Source organism: Grus americana, chromosome 16 (assembly GCF_028858705.1).
Source record: "Grus americana isolate bGruAme1 chromosome 16, bGruAme1.mat, whole genome shotgun sequence".
Taxonomy (NCBI): Eukaryota; Metazoa; Chordata; class Aves; order Gruiformes; family Gruidae; genus Grus; species Grus americana.
In genome coordinates this window covers 15,026,636-15,047,398 of record NC_072867.1, presented here as the reverse complement: position 1 = coordinate 15,047,398, position 20,763 = coordinate 15,026,636, and the positions used below count along the sequence as shown (strand labels likewise).

The 20,763-nt window shown below is 37.8% G+C and overlaps 1 protein-coding gene across 10 annotated transcripts in view; it reads left to right on the top strand.

Moving 5' to 3' along the window:
* Positions 1-20,763, top strand: part of CLIP1 (CAP-Gly domain containing linker protein 1) — a 72,519-nt gene that overhangs the window by 7,100 nt on the left and 44,656 nt on the right. For 7 of the 10 annotated variants that reach the window (XM_054844551.1, XM_054844544.1, XM_054844546.1 and 4 more), the window contains 3 exons: positions 5,893-6,088; positions 6,546-7,117; positions 20,485-20,609. In XM_054844551.1, coding sequence (XP_054700526.1) covers positions 5,995-6,088; positions 6,546-7,117; positions 20,485-20,609 — 791 coding nt within the window. In that variant the 5' untranslated portion in view covers positions 5,893-5,994. The other 3 variants (XM_054844547.1, XM_054844545.1, XM_054844550.1) reach the window with 3 other exon arrangements.

Below are 20,763 nucleotides of genomic sequence, written 5' to 3'. Positions count from 1 at the left end.
GGCTGTTACGTCAGTATATAATAATTTGCTGTTTGTGACTTGCTTTGTTATCAAATGCCTACGGTGCTTTCTGGCTTGTTTCAGTCTGAACTTGCTACTCATTCAGTAAATGCTTTGGAGCTGACAAAATGTGCTGAATTTGCACTAAGTCAGGAGCGTTAGATTCAGAGAGAAGTTCATTTACCATTTCAGTAATTGGCTTCAGTAGCTAAATGCAAAGAGACCTTGATGTGAATTCACAGCTCCAAAATGGTTGTGTTTTAGCAGTAAATAGCTAGGAATACAAAGCGTGCTGCATCGTTACAAGAGAAGTTACTGTGAAAAGTTAATGCATGAAGGCTTCCAAATCCATCTTTTTGGTTTAACTACTTGTAATTGTTAGAGAACTGACTTTGAAGCTTAGCATGGCATTTACAGTGGATGCTGTGGAATTATTTAATTGTAAATGTAATCCAACATTTGCAAAATGGTGATTCAGTCTTTTTGGTTGTCCAATATGAAATATCTCCAATAGACCCAGAACGTGGCAGAGGAAAGACTATTGTTCCAGGGTGCGGCTCATCTCTCCCGCACTGGGTGTGCTGACATTGCAATTTTCCAGAGCAGGAGAAATCTGGCTGCATAGTATGCGGTAGTAGGGGACTATACCTGTATTCCTCCTTGGAAACAAAACAAGGTGGTGGCAATAGGAAACACTATTTAGGGAGGGAGTGTGAGGCTATCTGCTTTTTGCAATTTATCCCTCTGCTATGTCTACGTCATCCAAAATTGTTTCGGTAAGGATGTTGGTGGGCATGTCCCAGGCTGGTCAGTTTGTGGACCTGCTGTGGATAAATTAATCTCATTCCTATCCAACTTCCAGAAGTTGGTCTTTGTGATCTGGCACATTCTTGCACAGAGAGAAATAGTCTTAAAGAGGTAGCAAGAAGCAAATAGCAGTGCAATGCAAAGGCATTTATTTTGTTCAAAGCAGAAATGTGGTTGTATTTTCGAATTGTGTATGAATTTCAAAAGCCTATACATTCAATTAAAGGCATTCTTTTAAGTGCTTTTGGAAATACGCATACTCACTTTTACAGAAATGTTATACCAGCCCAGGAGACAGCAAATATAGCTTTTAGAGCTGTGGTAAGAATTAGATCTGAATCGTACAGAAGATGCTTATACCCTTTAATGTTTTAAGATTGCAGTAATTTTAGGAGTTGTAAGCATTTGTAACTGCGAATGATCTGAGCTCTTTGAGTAACTCATGGACCAAAAGAGAAAACTTTCCAGGTTCAAAATTCCAAGTTACGTTCTGTAAACCATTGTCAGGATATTTGAGGAATGATTCATGAGCTGTTGAAAGCTTGGCAATAGTGGTATGAACATCAGGAGTACGAAACAGTTATTTAAGAAATGCTGTTCAGGCTGTTATTTCAAACGTAGTGCGTCATGTGGTGAGTTTGTTTTTCTCTCAGGAAAGTGAAGTTACTGGATTGTGGTGGTCTTTGAAATATATTTTCCATATCGCTTTTCTGCAGAAGGGATTTTCTGATTCATTTTGTACGTGTTCATGGTATGGTCAGAATTTGTTTTCTAGATACCTGCTAGCTGACTGCCACAGGGATTGCGTATGATCTCTGGTTACAGATCTCTCTGAGATTTTCAGCAGAGGTATCTATTCTACACAATCCTTTTAGAATATTTACTCTCTATCTGTTAGTCCTAATGTTTGTATGTATTTTGCAAAGCACTGGTATGCTTAGCAGAATTAACAAATTGAAGCGGTCTCTTTTTTGAGCTTAGAAATATGTCGGCATTGAAAGGCATTTTCTAACAGTATTTAGTCTCTTAATGGTGTTAACTAAGTTTAAAATTAAACTTTCTAATTTGAAGAACTTGTGCATGACCGATAGCGCATGATCATCAATTAAAATAATCGTTTTACTTTATTATACAAATAAACCACGCGAGTAGTGTTCCAGCCTCAAAGTACACTGCAGAGAGTCAGACTGCATGTGTCTGCATGCAGGAGACAGAGATTATGCAGTCTGTTTTGAGTCAATTCAAACACGATCCTGCTCTGTTCTAGAACGTCCTCTTTGTTTCCATACCAAATGGACAGACAACTTGCTTTTCTCCATGGAAACACTGCATCTGTTCCATAGTAGCTGCGAGTAGTGATGTTAGCAAACGTTTCTTCCTTAAATTGTCAAGTCATTGTTTCAAATGTTTTGTCAGATGAAACGTTTTAATTATGGCACTACCTGTCCTGAGGAAGGAGAGGGGAGTGGTGGTAGCATGTTTGTCATGAAGCTTTAAGAACTATTGGTACTGTTATATTCTTGTCGTGATTATAGGGTTTGTAAGTGGAGTGAGCTGAGGCTTTAACTTTTTCTCCTGTTCTCTTATTTAATTGTGTTTTACTTCTTTTTGGAATACTAGTCTTGAAATACAGTCTTGAAAGAAACAGTGGTGGACAGCCGATGTCTTTTTATTATAGGAATTCCTTTTTTGACAGTTTGAATGCAGGGATTCATGTCTGCATTTAAAAATATTCAGTAGTCAACACACAAAAAAATTGCAATTCATTCGAGTGCAATGCATTTTCATATTGTATGAAATCATGTGTTTCCTAGTAATGGCACAAGCGTAAAGCTTGTGTTTAAAATCTCCTTTTTTGTGACTTTCTGAACTCTTAAGTAGTGTATCGGAGTCTTTCTGGGCATTTCCTTAGCTTCCTGATACAACCTTTTGAGAAAATTACAGTTAATGTTATTGCCTATTGGTTATAGAGATTCTTTTTCAGGAGAGCTGAGACAGATTGAAGGAAGGCAAGAGAACAAATCGAGACAAGTAGCTAGCTGCTCTCTCTTACAAGAACTAAAATGAGATAATTGACATCTGGAGCCTGTTAGGAAATGCTGGAGTGTTTAATGCTTAAATCACTTGCTGCAAATTTATGTGCTTTCAGTGTTTTATGAGTTCTGTTGGGAAATGCTACAATGAGGGTCCTGTCTCTTTCGAAGACTGAAAGTTGCATTTTCACTATTGCAATAAGGCAGCAATTTACCAAAATACATTGCCTGTATTTTAGCAGGTTTTTGTATTAAGCTACAGTTTCAGTAACTCTGACACCAGGGCACAAGGGATTGTGTTACTTCTGGCCTAGTTGAAGGCCTGTATGTTGAGAAAAGCAAATGACACAGCAAATATATAAGCTATGACTGTGGAGAGCAAGATTAAAATATGAATGAGTACCCCAGCCAAGAAATACAATATTGGAACATTGTAACTTTCTCTTGAGCAGAGGTTTGTTAAACATCTATTAATAAATAATTACTTGAAACTGGCAAAATGTCATTTTGGGGGGTAATTTAGTGTTTGCTTTCTTTTAATATACCTATTCTTGCACAATATAGATGGTTACTACCTGTGTGGTGCTGGAATGCTCTTTCGGGGGGGAAAAAAGAGGTAGTATATGGAAAATAATGGCAGAATACTGTAAGACAGCTTCTAGCTTCCTGGTTTTAGGAGGCAGTCTTTCTTAAGGAGGACTTGTCTTGAGGTTGTTGAATTTCCATAAATCTGGTGTTTGGCACTAACAGAGAAGACTGTGAACTAAAAAGAACTGACCTTGATGGTTCTCACATTTCTGTGTTTGTACCAAATCCTTCTTTATCATGTATAACTATACATGATACTCTGTTTCATGGATTCCGATGGGTTGAGGAAAGTAATGGAGGCATGCATGGAGATCCTGGCATTGGAGGGGAGGGAAATAGGGCTGCAGCGTGAGGAGGAACAGGTAGGTAGCATGTGTATGAGAGAGAAAAGGAAGGCTTTTCAAATCCTTGGCGTGTAAGAGCAAAGCACGGTTTCGGAAGATTTCTAAAACAAAATATGGTGAAATACAATGCATTCAGATTTAGCAGGGAGGGCAGGTATGTAGTGAGAGGGGAAAAAAAAAAACCCATACCAGTGTTCCTGCTGTGTCCAAAATGACATCTTATGTGATCCTCTAGTTTTTCTGCATAACTGTGTGCCTCCCAGTTCTTTCATGGTTTGGTCATATTTCATGCCTGTCCTTCTGCTTTGATTTTTTAGAAAGCTAACTCTGTTTTTATGTTCATGAACATGAAAACTCCCACTTAAAAATTAATGGTAAATTGGCATATGTCTTGCAAAAACAATGGAGAAATTTTTCTCTTCAGTAGTCATAACTCTGCAATGGGTGGGTGACGTACTTCTGGCAACACTAGAAAAAATGTTCAGAAATCTTAACAGTGCTACTTCAGAGTTTTCATGGAGCATAACTTAAACTGTAGATAAACACCATACAGCCAAGGTGGCAATTAATGCTTTTTAAAGTATAGCAGTTTTTCAAACTCCTTATAAAATGGCTTTAATTTGTTATGGCCGATCTTGAAATAGCAGAATCAATGTTTCACTGGCTATTTAGGTTCATAAAGCAGTGTACCTGATAATTTCTCTTTTTTTCCAACCGAAACCATTCTATGATTCTAGGAATTGATTTTTAGGAACACTAATGTGCTGCCTATTAATAATACACAGGGGGTAAACTTTCTACTGGCAGGTAAAAGACACAGCTGGCTTGTCTCTTTGGTTTTCCTTCCTATAGCATAGCAATCTCTCCTTCAGTAGTGTTTCTCTTGCCGTTAAACATCCTGCATGCCCAGTACGCGCACCAGGGCACAGCTAGTAATGGTTTGGGATGTTTGCAACTGGCCACCGTTCTGCCTCTCTGCATTTGTACTGATTGGTGCCAAAATGCTGAGTAACCAGCGGGACTGAGACCTGCTTTACAGTTCTTGTTTGGCATGTTCTGAGCAAACAGTTAAGCAAACAGGCTATTGCTACATGTCTATGTTTCCCTTTTTTTTTTTTTTTTTTTTTTTTTTAAGGGTGTTTGTTTAGGTGCGTGCTCGGTTGGTTTTTTGTGTTTTGTTTTTTAGGAGGGTATAGCTGTTCTGTCAGTGCCTTATGTATAAAGCTCACCAAATAGCCAAGCTGTGTGCATGCAGAACAGTTTATGTTTCTGAAGATGAGGGTAGACCTGCCACCTTATGCTTTGGCTTTGAATTCTTATTCTAGAAAAAAAAAAAAAAAATAGACTTTTCATTATAGATGAAAAAGCCTTTCTAAAGCTTTTGTAACCAGAAGGAAGATGCCTTCTGTGGCAAAACCCTCATGACATAGTTCCCTGAAAAGCTTATAGCTGGCTTCCAAGTCAGAGCAGCGCCCTATCCTAGCAACGTAGGGAAGAGTCCCTCCTCCTCTTTCCAGAGGAGCGTAGCTGGGGCACTGTGTTGGGGACTGCGAGCCAGTGTATCTTGTGATCTGAAAAATCACATACAGCTGAGGTGGATGTTTACTTTTTAGCTGTCATCATCTAACTCTGTTGATCAAGTTTAGTTTTTCAGTTCTAATCTCTCTTAAAAACTTTATTCTTCTTACCCTGAAATTCTTGGTTCTCTTGATTTCACTTGCAGTTCTCTGCTCTCAAGTTGGTTTTGCTGGGATATTGCAACACTTGAAAAATATGACTGAAAACAGTAGGGTGCGCAGAGTGGTTGTATCTATGTGTAATGTTAGTAATGTTGTTAAGGGCTTTGTTTTTCTTTCTTAAAATAGCCTTTTAGTTTAAAGCTCAAGATGAATACAGCAGCATTCCGTGAAGTGAGTTATTTTGATGTTTTAGGTTCAGACTTGGTGTCTTTTAATAGGAAATGGGCTTCAAAAGATGGGGAGTTGGAAATGCTTCTGGTTGTTATTGTAAAGCATCTTTTATCATGCATTTTGTACATAGACTATGTGTATATACATAAATGTCTTCTGCAGGAGTTAAAATACTGATTTTTGTTTCACGTCTAATATTTTTACATACAGGTTTATTCCAGAGTTGGAAAAACTTGAGTAAAATATTTTATCCATGTTTGGAAAAAGATAGTTGCTACAGACAAAGAGGATTAACGCTGGTATTGCAAAAAGATGAGTATGTTAAAACCAAGTGGACTTAAGGCTCCTTCAAAGACCATCAAGCATGGCAGTACATTGCTGAAAGCACCTGCATCTGTTACAGCTGGTAAGGAATATTTAAATATCTTAACTTTTTCCTTATTTGGCTTTTAGAGAAAAGTACATTGAAAGCTATGAGTATACACTATTTTTACTGTTTTGGTTGTATTTCTGATCTAACAAAAATGATGTGTACAACATGCAAAAAGTCGGAAGTTACTAATCGGATGTGATCAAGTAGTTTTCCTTGAATGATTGGGTAGTTTTTGAGGTAAGACTTGTAATCTTTACAAGATATTTACCAAAACCTACGTTAAATTCATTCAGTGTCTCTGTCCTTAGATTTTGAATTATTGTATTCCAGAGATTACAGTGTTTTCATAAGTAAGAAAACTTGGAATTGTGCTCTTCCTTTCAGAAATCATGGTTTTCCAAATGCTTGTTACATTGAAACTAAGTAATGATGCACTCTGGAATATTAGTGTATTTGATTCCTGTTGCTTTCTTGTTGTGCTTGATTCTAGCTCCAGCAGAAAAAGCAGCTTCCAGTGAAAAGGCCTCAAGCACAACCACTGCAGATGCACATGAAGAGTTTGTGGATGATTTCAGAGTTGGGGAGCGTGTTTGGGTCAATGGAAATAAACCTGGCTTTATTCAGTTCCTTGGTGAAACACAGTTTGCTCCAGGACAGTGGGCAGGGATTGTTCTAGATGAACCAATTGGTAAGAATGATGGCTCTGTGGCTGGAGTTCGCTATTTCCAGTGTGAACCCTTGAGGGGAATATTTACAAGACCATCAAAATTGACAAGAAAAGTGCTGACAGAAGATGAAGCCAATGGTACACAGACAGCTCATGCTTCTAGAGCTACATCACCAACTTCCACATCTGCTGCTAGTATGGTGTCTTCCTCTGCTGCTGCGCTTCCCCCTTCAGGAATTCCACAAAAAACTTCACCGCTTGCTGCTAAGGAACATTCAACTCCTTCTCAGATCAGCAATCTTTCAAAAACTGCAAGTGAATCTATATCAAATCTCTCTGAAGCCGGATCGCTAAAGAAAGGAGAAAGGGAGCTCAAAATTGGTGATCGAGTTCTGGTAAGATTCCCATGCAGCCTCTGTGTCTGCTTTTGATTGATTGACAAATTGTAACTTCTGATAATATTCTAAACTTTTCTACTGTTTCCTTGGTTAAAGTAATGTGAATTTATGCTCTAGCTTTCGATTCATTGAATGTCGTCGTAGTTTGGCAGTTTTTAATCTATTATGTTTTGCTAGTGTTTAAAAAAAAAACCAAACCATTTGATCTTCCCCAACATATTTGTAGCTTATCTTTCCATGACTTCCAGAACTAGTCATGCTAAATAAAAACTGAGCATGTGAGTTTTCCATGCAGCTCTTTTGCCCTGTTCAGGGCTGTGTCTTTAGAAAGCTAACAGTTCAATAATTAATTGTTCCCCTGAGTGGTGATGGGCAGCAACAGAAGTAGTCACATAATGCCCCTGATCACCCAGGAGTTACGTGTTCTGTTGGTGATGTGCCATGTTAGTTGGCTGCCCTTCCTAAATTCAAAACCATAAATGCTTCTGCTGATGTATCATTTCACTCTTTTAAAAAGGAGTTAAGTTTTGTTAGTTTAAACATTTTTTTAAAATAATTATGTTGTATACTTTTTATATCTGGATCAATGTAATAGAGCATGGTTCACTTTTGATAACTGATTTGATGTATACCCACTAAGAAAAGTGGTAAAATTTTTCCTTGAGACACTAGCTGTTGCTTGAAAAGGTATTAGAAAGCTGGTGATACATTGTTCATGTTGTGTTCTCTATTTAAAGACTATGTATGTAGCCTTCAAATATAACCAGAATGATACTTGTATGTCCACCGGATCTACAATCACCATAAGAGATCTGATTTTAGGTTTGAATTATTTGCATGTGTCATCAAGCCAAAGAATTGTCTTACTGTTATTTTGATACAATCTGGTTTTGTTTGCAATATTTTTTTTAAATTTTCCATTAGATAAAAACAAGGACAGAAACAAATGCCCCGGCATAAAAAGCATTTCTGGATTTACCATAAGAACCTTGTGCAGAAAAATCTCATTGATTTTATTGTTTATCCCACCCTGCCCCACCAAATAATGATACTGTAGTGAAGGTGAAATGATATTTAAATTTTTTTTTTTTTTTAAGAAAAGATTTGACTCTTTCTGTGTAAAGAGAGCTTAAAACATAGGGCCAAGTTGAAGAAAGTGCGAAGGATACTAAGGTGAAGTGAGGGCAGGGTTTGGCTGACAGCTAAACTTGGGCTGAGATGTGTTTTCCTGGAGTGGCAATGGAAACAAAGATTTACCATTTAGCCCTAGCTATTTCTGTCAGACTACAGCCCTCTTGTCTTCCAATCAGCATTGCTTTTTTAACCACTTGTTTGCCTTTCTCTCAAGGATCTCTGAGAGATCTTCTGGGATGTCCTCTTTGTGCGGGAAAATTCTCTTGATGCCTGTGAAGGCATCGCTCTAACTTTCCTGTGTCTTGTTAGTGCAAATTAAAGCAGCAGCATATCTTAACTGCCACAGTTTGATAGTAATAAGGTCCCAAATCCTGTTTGTTAAGTAGAACAGATTAAACTCGGTATTTTCATCCTTCCTACTTCCTCTGTCTGCCTTAAGTCTTCCTGTTGAATCATCAAATTGTAGTTTGAGGTTTTGGGGCGATTCCTAGCACAGCATGTCAGTGATGCATATCTGTAATTTATATGCCAGTATAAGACAGCGTATGCACAGGCATATGAATGTTAAATGGACAGGATTCTTGTCTGCTGGTTCTTAACCCTTTTGGGTCCCATGCTATTTTTTGTAGTAGATCCCAGACTGTGCTGATAATATGACTATATTATATTAGAGTATGCCTAATAATAGTTCAGATGTAAATATCTTAAATTGCCAGGTTAGTGCAAATAATACTAAAATTGGCCAAATAATCCATTCATCTGTTAATATTTTTTTTTCCTCTGCCACTGAACTCCTGTCCAGCACTATGGACTGTAGAACTGAGCTGTTATGGAGTAATTGCTGGAAACTGTCCTCAGAGCCTACAGTTAGCACCGGTTGTTGTGAAAGACCTGCCTGTCACTGTACCTTGCATAGCCATTCCATCTCCTTCGCAGGTACAAATGCAATGGGACTGCTCCATGTCATTTGTTTTTTATTTATACTGACAGCAGTAACTTTTCAGTGATATGTTACGCAAGAGGATGAGCGGCTTGATGGAATTTGTAAGTCCCACCTCAGCACAGAATTTCCCCTCTAAGTGACAATGTAGTGTCACAGGCCTGAGATACGCTTCAGTCTGACCGTACCATTGCAAAACTCTAGCAACTAAATGCTGCCCACATTCATCACTTCTTGCAGCTTGGACTGACTGCTGTTGGATGCTCTGTGAAGGTTCTTAGTAATAGCAATGCTGTGATGATTATGGATATATGGGGAAAACAACTGCTGAGAAGAAAACGGTGAGCCTCTAGCAGTGTAGAATTGTTGTTCAGCAGAACAATGAATTCATGATAGACAAAAGCTCATTTGGGAGTCTTATTAAAATACTTAACTGGAAAAGTATGTCCTTAAGGGCAAATTCATAGATGGGTAAGACATAGCTCGTCAACTAAGATTACGTTCTAGAATTGACTTCAGATGTGGCTGAGCTTTGTTGATCTTGGTGTGTGATCTTAGGGTGTGGAGTGTTACACTGGAGTATTTAAATCTGTTGAATTTTTTCCTCTAACTTTGATTTAAAAATGTACTTAATAGGAGTTACCTTGAATCAGTCTGGTTTTTTTTTTTTTTTGTTGGCAGCTGGCTGGTTTTAGATGATGCCTTCAATAAAAAAAAGGCAAAATCATACAGCTTTTTTTCCTGCCCCATCTGGGTTATCAAGAAACAAGAGACCATTCTGACAACTGTTTAAGTGCCAGAGAAATGCATTTACCAATTCATATCTCAACTCAGCTTCATTTTTTGCATTACTCTGATGTAAATTTGACACAGGTTCATTGAACCTGAAATATTGGGTTCAAAGCATTTTAGCCTTGACACACTGATGTTTCCCAGCAGCTAAGTTTTGTTGGAACGTATTTCAGTTCCTACTAAGATGTTCTAGTACTATTCCTTTATGAAAAGAAGCTGTAAACTCTTCACAGTTGCTTCTGCATTCTGTCACAGCAAGCTACTGCATGAGGTGTTCATAGCCTGTGGTGTTGGAGTGAGGTAGTTTGATTAAAGGCTGTATGTGCAGAGGAATCTTGACAAGGTGATTAAAGCTGTAGTGCATGGTCTGTATTGTTTTGTGTGGATAGAAAAAATGTCTTAAGCTTTTTTCTTATTTCTTTGATCTCTAGTTGTTTCACCAGTCTTTTGTGCGCTTAAAGTTAGAATTACCTAACGCTCCATGGTCCCATATGTAGAATCCTCCCAAACTTCTATGGGAGAACTGATGTCTTTAAAAAATATATAGACTTAGTAATAAAGGAAGCTTCCAATGTATGTATCCCTGATTTATTTGGATATGACAGCAGGTGCCCTACAGGATCTTTCCTTAATTCAGACAATATTAGGAAGAATAGCGGTTACATACAAACCAAGAATTTGAGACACTCGTTCAGATGCTTGTCAAAGAAAAGAAATTCCACTGCAAAAAACAAGTAGAGTTGTGAGGTGATCACCTATACATTCTCAAATGCAGGCTTGCTTAGAGTACCTCATGTTACGTTGTGCTGAACAATGCAACAGATGTGGAGATTAAAAGATGCAAAAGCAAGCACGCTTGCTTTTTCAGGGGGCAGAAAACATCTTTTTCCAAAAGATCTTGTATATAAAAAAAACTTTTCACTAACATCAAAACAGACAGAGAGTGCTTCAAGGTATGTGATATGTCAGCCGAGTTGTATTCCTGTGGATGCCTGCAGAAAAAAATACTTCTAGTAAATTTGCTGCAACAGTCAGCTGCAACTGTTTTCCTTTTTTTTTTTTCCCCCCCTCCTCAATTTGAAGAAGAGATGTTCCAGGCCATTTAATCGAGATGTAAACATCAAAAAAATAGCTCGTGGTAGACATCAATGTCCGTAGGGGAAATATAATTGTCATGGAGAAATTCACATTGTCCTGTATTCTTAGAAGCTTTCTTCCTTGACATTCTGGAGGAGTCAAAGCACATCAAAAGAAAATCAAACTAAGTGAAGTGAATACACGAGCTGAAGTATTATACCCCAAAACGAATGTTCCAGTGCAAAAGGAGAGATCCCTTAGATTTTGGTAGTTTACTCCTTCTGAAAGACGATTAGGTTACAAATGGCACACAAGCCTTCTGCTATCTTGGAAATCTCTGGTAAGAAGTCTGTCTTCCTCAAATCCCGGTATATCTGAGCCATATTCAGCAAGCATGTACTTAATTGCCTAGTTGACTTGAAGCTGAGCAGTAATTTTCCTTTCACTAACAAGTATTTGGAAATACTTGATGTTAATATGTAGAAATGTTGAAAATATAGGGAGATAAAGTACATATCAGAAACCACAATTCTTTTAAATATGTAATTCCTTATTATTCAACTTTTTGTTTGTTGCATTGATGTATAACTTTTACTGGAAAAAAATATAGCTAAACCAAAGAAAAAATTATTAATGCAAGGAGTAATTCAAATAGCTCTGTATTAACCATAATTTCCATTCTTAACATCTGAAGTATGTAATCTGGGTATAATTTAGTTGTTAGATAGAGGATGTTAAGTCCGGGCAGCCTGATCTCATTCATATTTGGGGACTGCTGTAAAGTAGGAAATGTTGATGTGGAAATCTGCACTTCCTTCATTGCACTGGTCCAGTATTTTCTGGGCTAATGAGACTGTGCAAGGTCTGAAACACAACTGTAGTTGATTTGCCTGCTGAAAATTAGGCTACAGTTTCAGCATTCTGAACCTTGTATGAATAAGAATTCCTATGCAAAAAGTGATCCCTCCTTGTGCCAGTGGAAGTGTTATCTCTAGGTGCTAAACCTGATGGAGAAAGAATAGCTGAAAACTAATTCAAGAAACCAAATTACTTTCAGGCTAAGCCAGTTTCTGTTTCCTGTTTGAGTTGCTGCCAGAGAACCTGTTTGCCCTGATATTGCAAACACTTATGGTTTCTTAAGAGCCCAATGCAAAGTTCATTTAAAAAACAAACAAACAAACAAACCCCCTGAACTAACCAGCCAACCAAACCCAACTTGTTGAAATAAAAGGGAGAAACCTTCTTGGTGTGACAACTGTTGCACCTACCAAAGGTTGAAGCAGCTTTGAGAGCATCTTAGGCTTTTTTCTTGGAGGGACCAGATGCTGTGTTTTAAATAAATAAATAAATCTTATCAACCTAAGGGGCCTTAGCCTTCTCAAGGGATTAAAGTGCTTTCATTCATTTAACCAGTTACAGCTTCATCATGGTCTGCCAAATCTGATGCTTCTGGAGCTGAGCTGTAAAGCTCTAACTTGGGCCTCCATCCATATGTTCACAAAAGGTTGCAAACTAGATTTACAGGCATATGTCGATGTGGCCTTTTTGCAAAGTTATTCTCTATGCATAAGTAACATCTAATTTCTTCTTGTCTGTTTTACACTGCTCACTCTAAGTTATTTCTTGCTTCGTTATTTCTTAGTACATTCTCTAGTGATGTAATAGGCAGAGACTGATAGGAGATTATTGTCAGATTTGTTTCCACCCATGTAACCTATCTTCAAGTAAACATGATGTAAGTCTGTCAACTGATTAAATTCCAGGACTCTTAAAAGCAATGAAGGGGAAAAGAAACTTCACGTGTAGAGAGAAGTTTCTCCCTTTAGAAGTAATCCTGCCTTGTCCATGTGGTATTTTCAAATTTTCTATTTTCTGTAACATTCTGAATAGAAAATGCACTTCTGAATTTAGTCTATTTAAAAACCTATAATAGTAAGTATTTAACTGTTAGAAAAACAAGTAATCATTGGCATTGTTAAAGCAATGTAAAAATATCTTGCCACAAAACATGAGGATAGAAAAGGAAGAAAAATTTGGAAGTTGAGAACGAGCTATTGTTGTGTGCTCTACTGGGGCTGTCCCCTCCTGAGCCTCGCTTACTGTGACTGCAAATGTATGTCAATGCTTAACTGCTCAGTCGTGCTTTTGCTTCATCCTTAAGCTGAGTTGACTGTAAGGTATTTTAATGGCTTTGCCAAGGATGAAAATAATTCTTATATTTATGTATGTATATTTAGACATAGTATTTTGGATACTGTAAAGTATAATGTAGATTAGTTTGTGAAGTGGTTGCCACAGCATGAAATATGTGTATGAGAATATAGCTGAAGGATAGAGGGTACCCAAAGGCTTTGTCTGTAATCTATCATCTTGGTAATTTTCTCTGTGCAAACTGTGGCTTTCTCTTAATGTTACATTTAATTAATCATTTTTCAGGATATACTGTTACCTGTCTGATGTTAAATTTATCTTATTGCAGCAAGGTGTGAGCTGTGTCTAATTGTGAGTCATTTTGTTTTGCCAACTCCTTATTTAACTTAAAATTGCATGTGAGTTACTGGGATATAATGGCAGCGATAGGTGACTTCTCCACACGCTTTATTAATAGTTTGTTCATGCAGGACTGATTTATTTTTTTTGTGTGTGTGTGTGGACTCCCTGTCTCCCTTCCCTCCCCCTGCCTTCCCAAGGGTAGCGATATCCAGGAACATGTTGTCCTCATCTCAACACAGGATGGGCGAAAGAACAATTTATTTATTTACTTATTTTAGTCCTCGCCTTTGCCTTTTTTTGGTGGTGACAAATTCATATGTGGCTTTCATAGTATGGAATTGCTGTTAAGGTTTTGTATCGCTTCCTTTGTGACTGAATGAGTTGATTGGATGAGTTGAACCTCAATAGCAGATCATTTTTAATTATGAAACTATTTTCTTCTGGAAGTGACGGGTTGTGTGAGCACTGTCTGTGTGAGTGTCTTGTTGCACATTAGTTCTTTTGCCCACTTTAGCCTAGATTGTTGAACTTGCTAGTGAACTGTAACCAAATTGGGTAGAAATGCAGAGGTTTCAAAGATAAGTTCTTAGAAGTTTCATGGAAATAGAGGGTAGATAATCTATAGTATCGATTTTGGAAAAGCTACATTTTGCCTTCACAGATTTTTGCACATCAGAGAACCCACGTGATCAAGGTCTTGTCTAGATACTGCTCTCATCAATAGAAATAGCTGTAGTCACACTTGCGATTTTAGGTAGCAAAGTCACTTGACCATAATATCCAATGCCACAGGAAAACTGACATCGTTAATTCACAGAATTGCTGGTTTGAAAAATCTGAATTAGGGAGGCAGGTTTAAAGTTTAGTAGATACTCTAGCACTCTTCCAGACATGCCTTGATCAAGATGTCAGACATTATGCACATATTTCTGAAAGGAAATAGGATAATTTGGAAGAGTTGAAGCTAGACTGTCTAATAGTAGGCAAAAAAAGACAGGCAAAAACTGACAGAGGAACCAGATGTTGATAAAATAAAACATGGCAGTTTTGTCAAACACCTTTTGCTTCCTTCTTTGAAACTAGATTTAATAAAACTCAAAGATACTTTGTGGTCTGTGGTGGGATATTTTTTAAAAGTTTGAATACTATCTAACAGTCTAACTTCAAAATTAGCATTGGACTTTATTGATATATTTAAGAACTGAGCAATGGATGGCAACCCCCACCCCCCCCCAAAAAAAGTGGCTTGCTTGGTACCACCGTTGGATGTGGTCACTAGCGTGGCTTTTCTTTGAGCTAATCTAGTGCTAATACTATTCATGCTTTAATCCCTGCTCTGGAAGTAATTTTAAATCATTCCTGATGAAACCTGTGGGCAGTCAGAGGGGTAAATAACAATATGCACGGAGCAGTCCAGAGGGACTTGTCATTTCATCCCCAGCAGGCCAAGCTGGTGGTTGCATTTTACATTTAGTGGCAGAGTTTACAAGCTCAAGAGTGAGCGCACAAGCTGTGTAACAGCTGTGGGCAGTTGTTTGCTGGAGAGAGTAGTGACTGAGGAAGATGTAGGAGCAGAAGGTGCCGAAGAGGAGTTAGTGGGTTGATGTGGCAAAAGGGCTAATGAAAATCCATGGTGCTCTAAGCAGTGCTGACCATGCTTGTGGTCAGTACTCGAATACTGTATATAGTTCTTAGTTATTTGTAAAGCCCATTGGAAACATTGATGAGAATTCGGAACACAGCTGCAAAATGACTCAAGAAGAGAAAGTATCTTGCAACGAAAGATTTGAAGGACTCAATCGGTTTAATTTACAAAGAGAAAAATTAAGGTGTCTTGCTTAAAACATGTGCGTTCCTGCACAGTGAATGCCAGTTGCTGAAGAGCTCTGTAATCTTCCAAATAAAAGCATAATGAGAGTCAGTGGCTAGAAGCCACAGTCAAATTTGTTTTATTTCAAATTTAAATATGTTTCTAACAATGGAGTGATTAACTATGAAAATAGACTGTCAGCGGAAGCATGTTTTCTGATGGATATCAGCTCCATCAACACATACAGCTTAGTTTAGTACAGTTACAGGGTTAATTACAGATGTAAATGGATGAAGTGTAATGACCTGTTTCAGGAGAGCCAGAGGAGATGATCAGATGGTTCTGTCTGGCCTTGAATGGGTGAACAAATCAATTAAATACCATTGCTTTTGCCATCTGGAAACGGTTCCTCTAAATTTTGAGAAAGGAGATTCTGGTTAATAGATCCTAGGTTTTTCAAAGTTGTCATTTGTTTGTCTGGATGTTTTTGCTTTTTCAAGTGTTGCATATTATGGATGCTGTGGTTTGAATGGTTCTGAAAATGCCTGGTCTATGTGACAAATACAGAAATACCCAAGTGATGCTTTTAAAGAGTCACCGTAAATCAGTGCTCAGGCAGAGGGGGAGACAGAGCAATTGTTGTTCACCTTTTAACTCTGCTCAGCTGGCCTGAGTGAGTGATACTGGTTTACTGACAAAGTTGCAGACAGTGGCTATCCTCTTTTCAGAGATCTGTATGTTTTGATGAACACTGTTTAAATAGTAATCTCACTTTTTAGACCATTGCTTTTTTTTTTTCCTGGATTACAGTGGTTTATTTGTTTCCTACTTCTACTTATCTTGGAAGTGCAGCTCTACCAAGGTTCTCACAGTTTGACTTGCTCATCCCAATGTGCTTTCATCAGGAAGTTTTTCACTGCTTCGGGTTTACAAACTCATTTTGCTACTTCACATTGCAGCAAATTGATGTAAGCTTAGTTGTAATTTGATCAATGGAATTTAATAATTTTTCCCATGTGTTTGACATAACACTAGTGAATTCCAAGCAAATTTCTTCACCCCACAATGACCATAGCCTAACCTAGATTCTCTGGCATATTATCATTTTATGTTTTACAGCTTGACTATATTGAGTGTGATAACTGACTAAAAAAAGGTCTTGCAGTTCTTTTCTCTGCTCTATTATTTAGTGACCTGCCTTAGCGTGAATGAAGGTCATGGAAGACTGTCTTTGTGGTAGTGATGCCCCATTTTTCTGTATAACTTTTAGAAACTTTCTAATAAACTTTTTTTTTTTCCTGTTTCTTTGAGAAATTGGGCTTGCTTGCTGGCAAATGCAACTAGTTTTTTTCGTTTGGGGTTTTTTTTTTTACATTTTAATTCTTATAATCAAAATTTTGTATAACTTTTCTATAATTCTATATTAAATGCTATAATTCTGTAAGTATAATTTTTTTTATATTGGTATATACAATTTAGTGTAATTCTTAATTCTTTTTTCCCCTTTAGAGCACTATGTATAAGTGTATATGTACATGTATAAGTCTGTATATGTACAGCAATAGAAAAGCCTTTACTATACCATGTTGTACAGTAGCACCTCACATTGCAGTATCAAGGAAATAAGTGATTATTTTCTTAAATGCTTTCAAGGTAGGTGTGTTGTCACATGCAAAGTACTTCATTGCAGCTGGAGACGGATATATTGTCTGAATGATTGGAAGTCTTCAATAGATTTAGGCTTTATAGAGCAATGTTGGCCCTGTCTTTAAAGCTGAAACCATAGAAGGTTTTTGCTTGGAACTGAGCAAAACTGCATATATAGACCTTTGTTGATGCTGTCAGCCAGCACTTTACTGCCACAGTGTACTCTGATTCCTACTATTGGTAAGGATACACATTGCGGTATTTGCAGAAAGCAGAAATGTAGTAGCCAGTTATTCAAAGAAGCTTGACTAGATTTGGAAAAAAACAAAAATTCTTTGGCATTCTTCCTTGCATCTTGTTTTAAAATAACCCTGGTGCCATGGTTACAAGGCTAGTCACATCGCTGTTTCTCCTGGGGATCTCATGTTGTGCATCCCCATATGTTCTCAGGAGATGAATTCCTCCATTTGCTCTTTCCCACCGGGTCTTGGGTTGCAGTCCCATGCAGATCCACCGTGGTTGCTGTAGCGGGTCCAACAGGCACTGGTCATTCATTGCCAAAGCTTTTCAGCTGGATCGTGTCTCCTGGTTTGTGATTTGGATGCAGTGTCTTCAAAATAAATGCCATGCATTTTTTACCTAAATGTGGAAGATGAACAGGGCCAAGGTAGGAAATAAAAGGACTGAATATTCTGCACCCAAGTTTAATGTGCATTATCCTGGAGCTAGCATTACTCATCTAGAGGTTTATTTACAGTTTGAGTTGGAGGGAACAGATGGGAACAGTTTTTTCCGTCTCTGTGAGTCTTTGCATCTACTTATCCTTTTTCCACTACCGTGCTTCAGATAGCTCTTATCTTGCGTACCCCGTTTATCTTTCTATGAAAAGTTTGTTTTGTTTTGCGCATGGGTGTGTTTTGGTAATTGACTTACCTTGTTTATTCAAAACAAAACCCCACAAAAACCAAAACCACCCCAAGACCCCCGCCACTCCACAAATCTGCAATAAAATTCCTTGACCCGGCTAAACAGTTCTGTAAGAGGAGCTGAGAAATCTCTCTCTGCAACCACAAACCTGACTATTGTCTTTGAAGGGATGCTCCTTATCTAGGCTATTGTTCTAGCTTTCCTGTCCAATTTCTTTAATGGGTTTTTTACAGCCTCCTTTGATTTAACTCTGTTTATTCAGGCAGACAACAGTATAAAATCGAGTAGGGAAACGGTGGGCACAGAACTAACCAGTCTTTTCACCTATACAGATGTATTTCAAATTTATCTTTAAAGAAAAAAAACCCACCACCAACACACACCCCCGCCCTCCCCAAACTTTCTAGAAAAGGAATAAGCAGAAGGACAGCTTGGAAGACCTAGCATGGACGGATTGCGCAGACACACGTGTGTTTTTTCTCTCACGCTGCTCAGTTAAATTTTATTTTTATGTTTGTACTTGGGCTAATGATATTTATCCTCTAGAAAAAGTAGGTTATGTCTGAGAGCAAATAACATGTGTCAAGTTAAGGGATAGTTCTTCCCAGGAAATACTTCTAACAAATGTTATATATTCCCTCTTCACCACTCTGCCACAGAGGAGATCTGCATTCCATGTGACTGTGTTGGCTGGTTATGATTCTTTTTTTCTAAGACAGTACTCGTGCTTGTTTTTTGAGAGGGGAAGTTTGTCTGTTCTCTGCCAGGAACACCAAATACCAAACGTTCTACTGGTTACTATATTAGGCTGAGTCATGATAACTGTAAACTTTGTGTATTTTTATTCCATGAAGAGTAATAATTTGCTATGGTGCCACATAAAGCAAGATATCAAGGTGATCTGCAGGTTAAATGTTGTTTCAAGACTGCCCCCAATGAGAGAGGAGAAGAGGACTGCCACCTTAAATATGGATGAAAGAGGTCTCTGTCAGTTTTCTCATTTTAGTAATATCAAAAAGGATTACTTATTCTCCCTTGGTTTTCTGAGGTTAGTGTAGATTAGGATTTTTTTTTTTCTTGTCAGCTGAAGCCTTGCATTGCTAACAGAGCTGTCAGCTCTGGGAAGCTGATGAGCCAATAGCTCCAGCATCAATGTGTGTGGCAGCTACTGTGCGCTAACTTAGTACTTCGTGTTATTCACGCAAGATAATGTCCTCCATTCCTAGGTTCCTCACAGTTAACCTCTTGTGTTAACACTTCCCAAATGTATTAATATGAATTATCTAGCGTACTGTGATCGTGCACCTTAATTTATGGCACAAGAAGCTTGTTGTTCTCTAGTTATCCTGGGAAGTTCACTCCAAGAAATAGAATGTCTAATGTAAAAATTATATGAAATCCTAATATACTTCTTAGTATATAGAAAGGAAAATTACAGGCTTTGTGTTAGCAGGTTATATCCAAGCTCTCTGCTAAGGCTACAAAATGTTCCTCATTGTATAATGTGTGTTGGAAAATAAAAGTGAAAAAAGCAATGGCCCTGAAGATGTCTGTGTTGAATCCAGTGAATCTCTTGAAGAGGTTTTCATTAACAGTTGCTTGTTTTCATAATGCTAGATGCAGGCTGAACAGGTTTTCACACAAATAGGGCACAGCATATTGTTATTCTGACCTGCAAGAACCCTGCAGTTCTGGCTTGTGGCCCTTCTCGGCGAGTGTCAGTCATGCTGAACACCTTTTGCTTCTTCGCTTAATTTAATTCTTCCCTCCCCTGGGCATTATGAAAAACTATATCTTGCAGGCATTGTAAGTAATTGGAATGGTTGTAAAGGTTTAATATTTTAAGTTTGAAACCAACTGATTTTTAATCTTCCATTTAGGAGTGTTTGTTTGGTTTTGCTTTAAAAAAAGTGAAGAAAAGTTAAAATTATTTTCCCCTCCCTAAGAATTCAAATAGCTGTTTGCATCTAAAATGTTGCAAAGTGCACAGCATTTTGCTTTATATCGGTCCTTTTAAATGCAAGGGGGTTGTACTATGTAGTTTATCTGAACTATTCCTTAGAGAAAATACGAAAGACTTCTTGTTTCATTTTTCCTTGCAGAGTTAGAATAAGGAATAAGCAGTGCTCAGAAATCCTTCTTTGCTGAGAGAAATTTGTGAGCAACTATAGTACAAATCTATTCAGTACACTGGTTATACTGAGTCTTGTTAAATGTATTTTTAATCCTATAGCCTTATCGAGTCACCTGATAGAATCAGGTTCAATCATGACAAACTTGCCAAATACCAAATTGGATGGAACTAAATGCTAGGGAATTGATTGGGTTTATTTTTTTTTTTTCTTCTGTAAACAATTTGGTTGCGAAGATCTGTTCAACATCTTAAAACAAACTCACAGGCAAAAGACTATGCAGCTTGAAATAAGAACTGGTTGTGTCATTTATGTGCTTTGTGAACATGATTATACTGAAAGCTTTTTACGCTCTATTTGGTATTTGAATTTGGAAATGTATTAAATGCAGTTGTGTGTCTCATTGCTGCAGGTTGGTGGAACGAAAGCTGGAGTTGTGCGTTTCTTGGGAGAAACTGACTTTGCTAAAGGAGAGTGGTGTGGAGTAGAACTGGATGAACCTCTGGGAAAGAATGATGGGGCTGTTGCTGGAACAAGGTTAGTCTATCAGCAGATAGCAGCTGCCTAAAAGATTTTGCATCTCTGTATTCCGTTTTGATTTTTTTTAATATCTTACATGAAACTTGATATCAAGGGAAGTAGTTAGGCTATAAACCCGACTGCTGATGGTGTGGGGGGATTGTTAGACGCT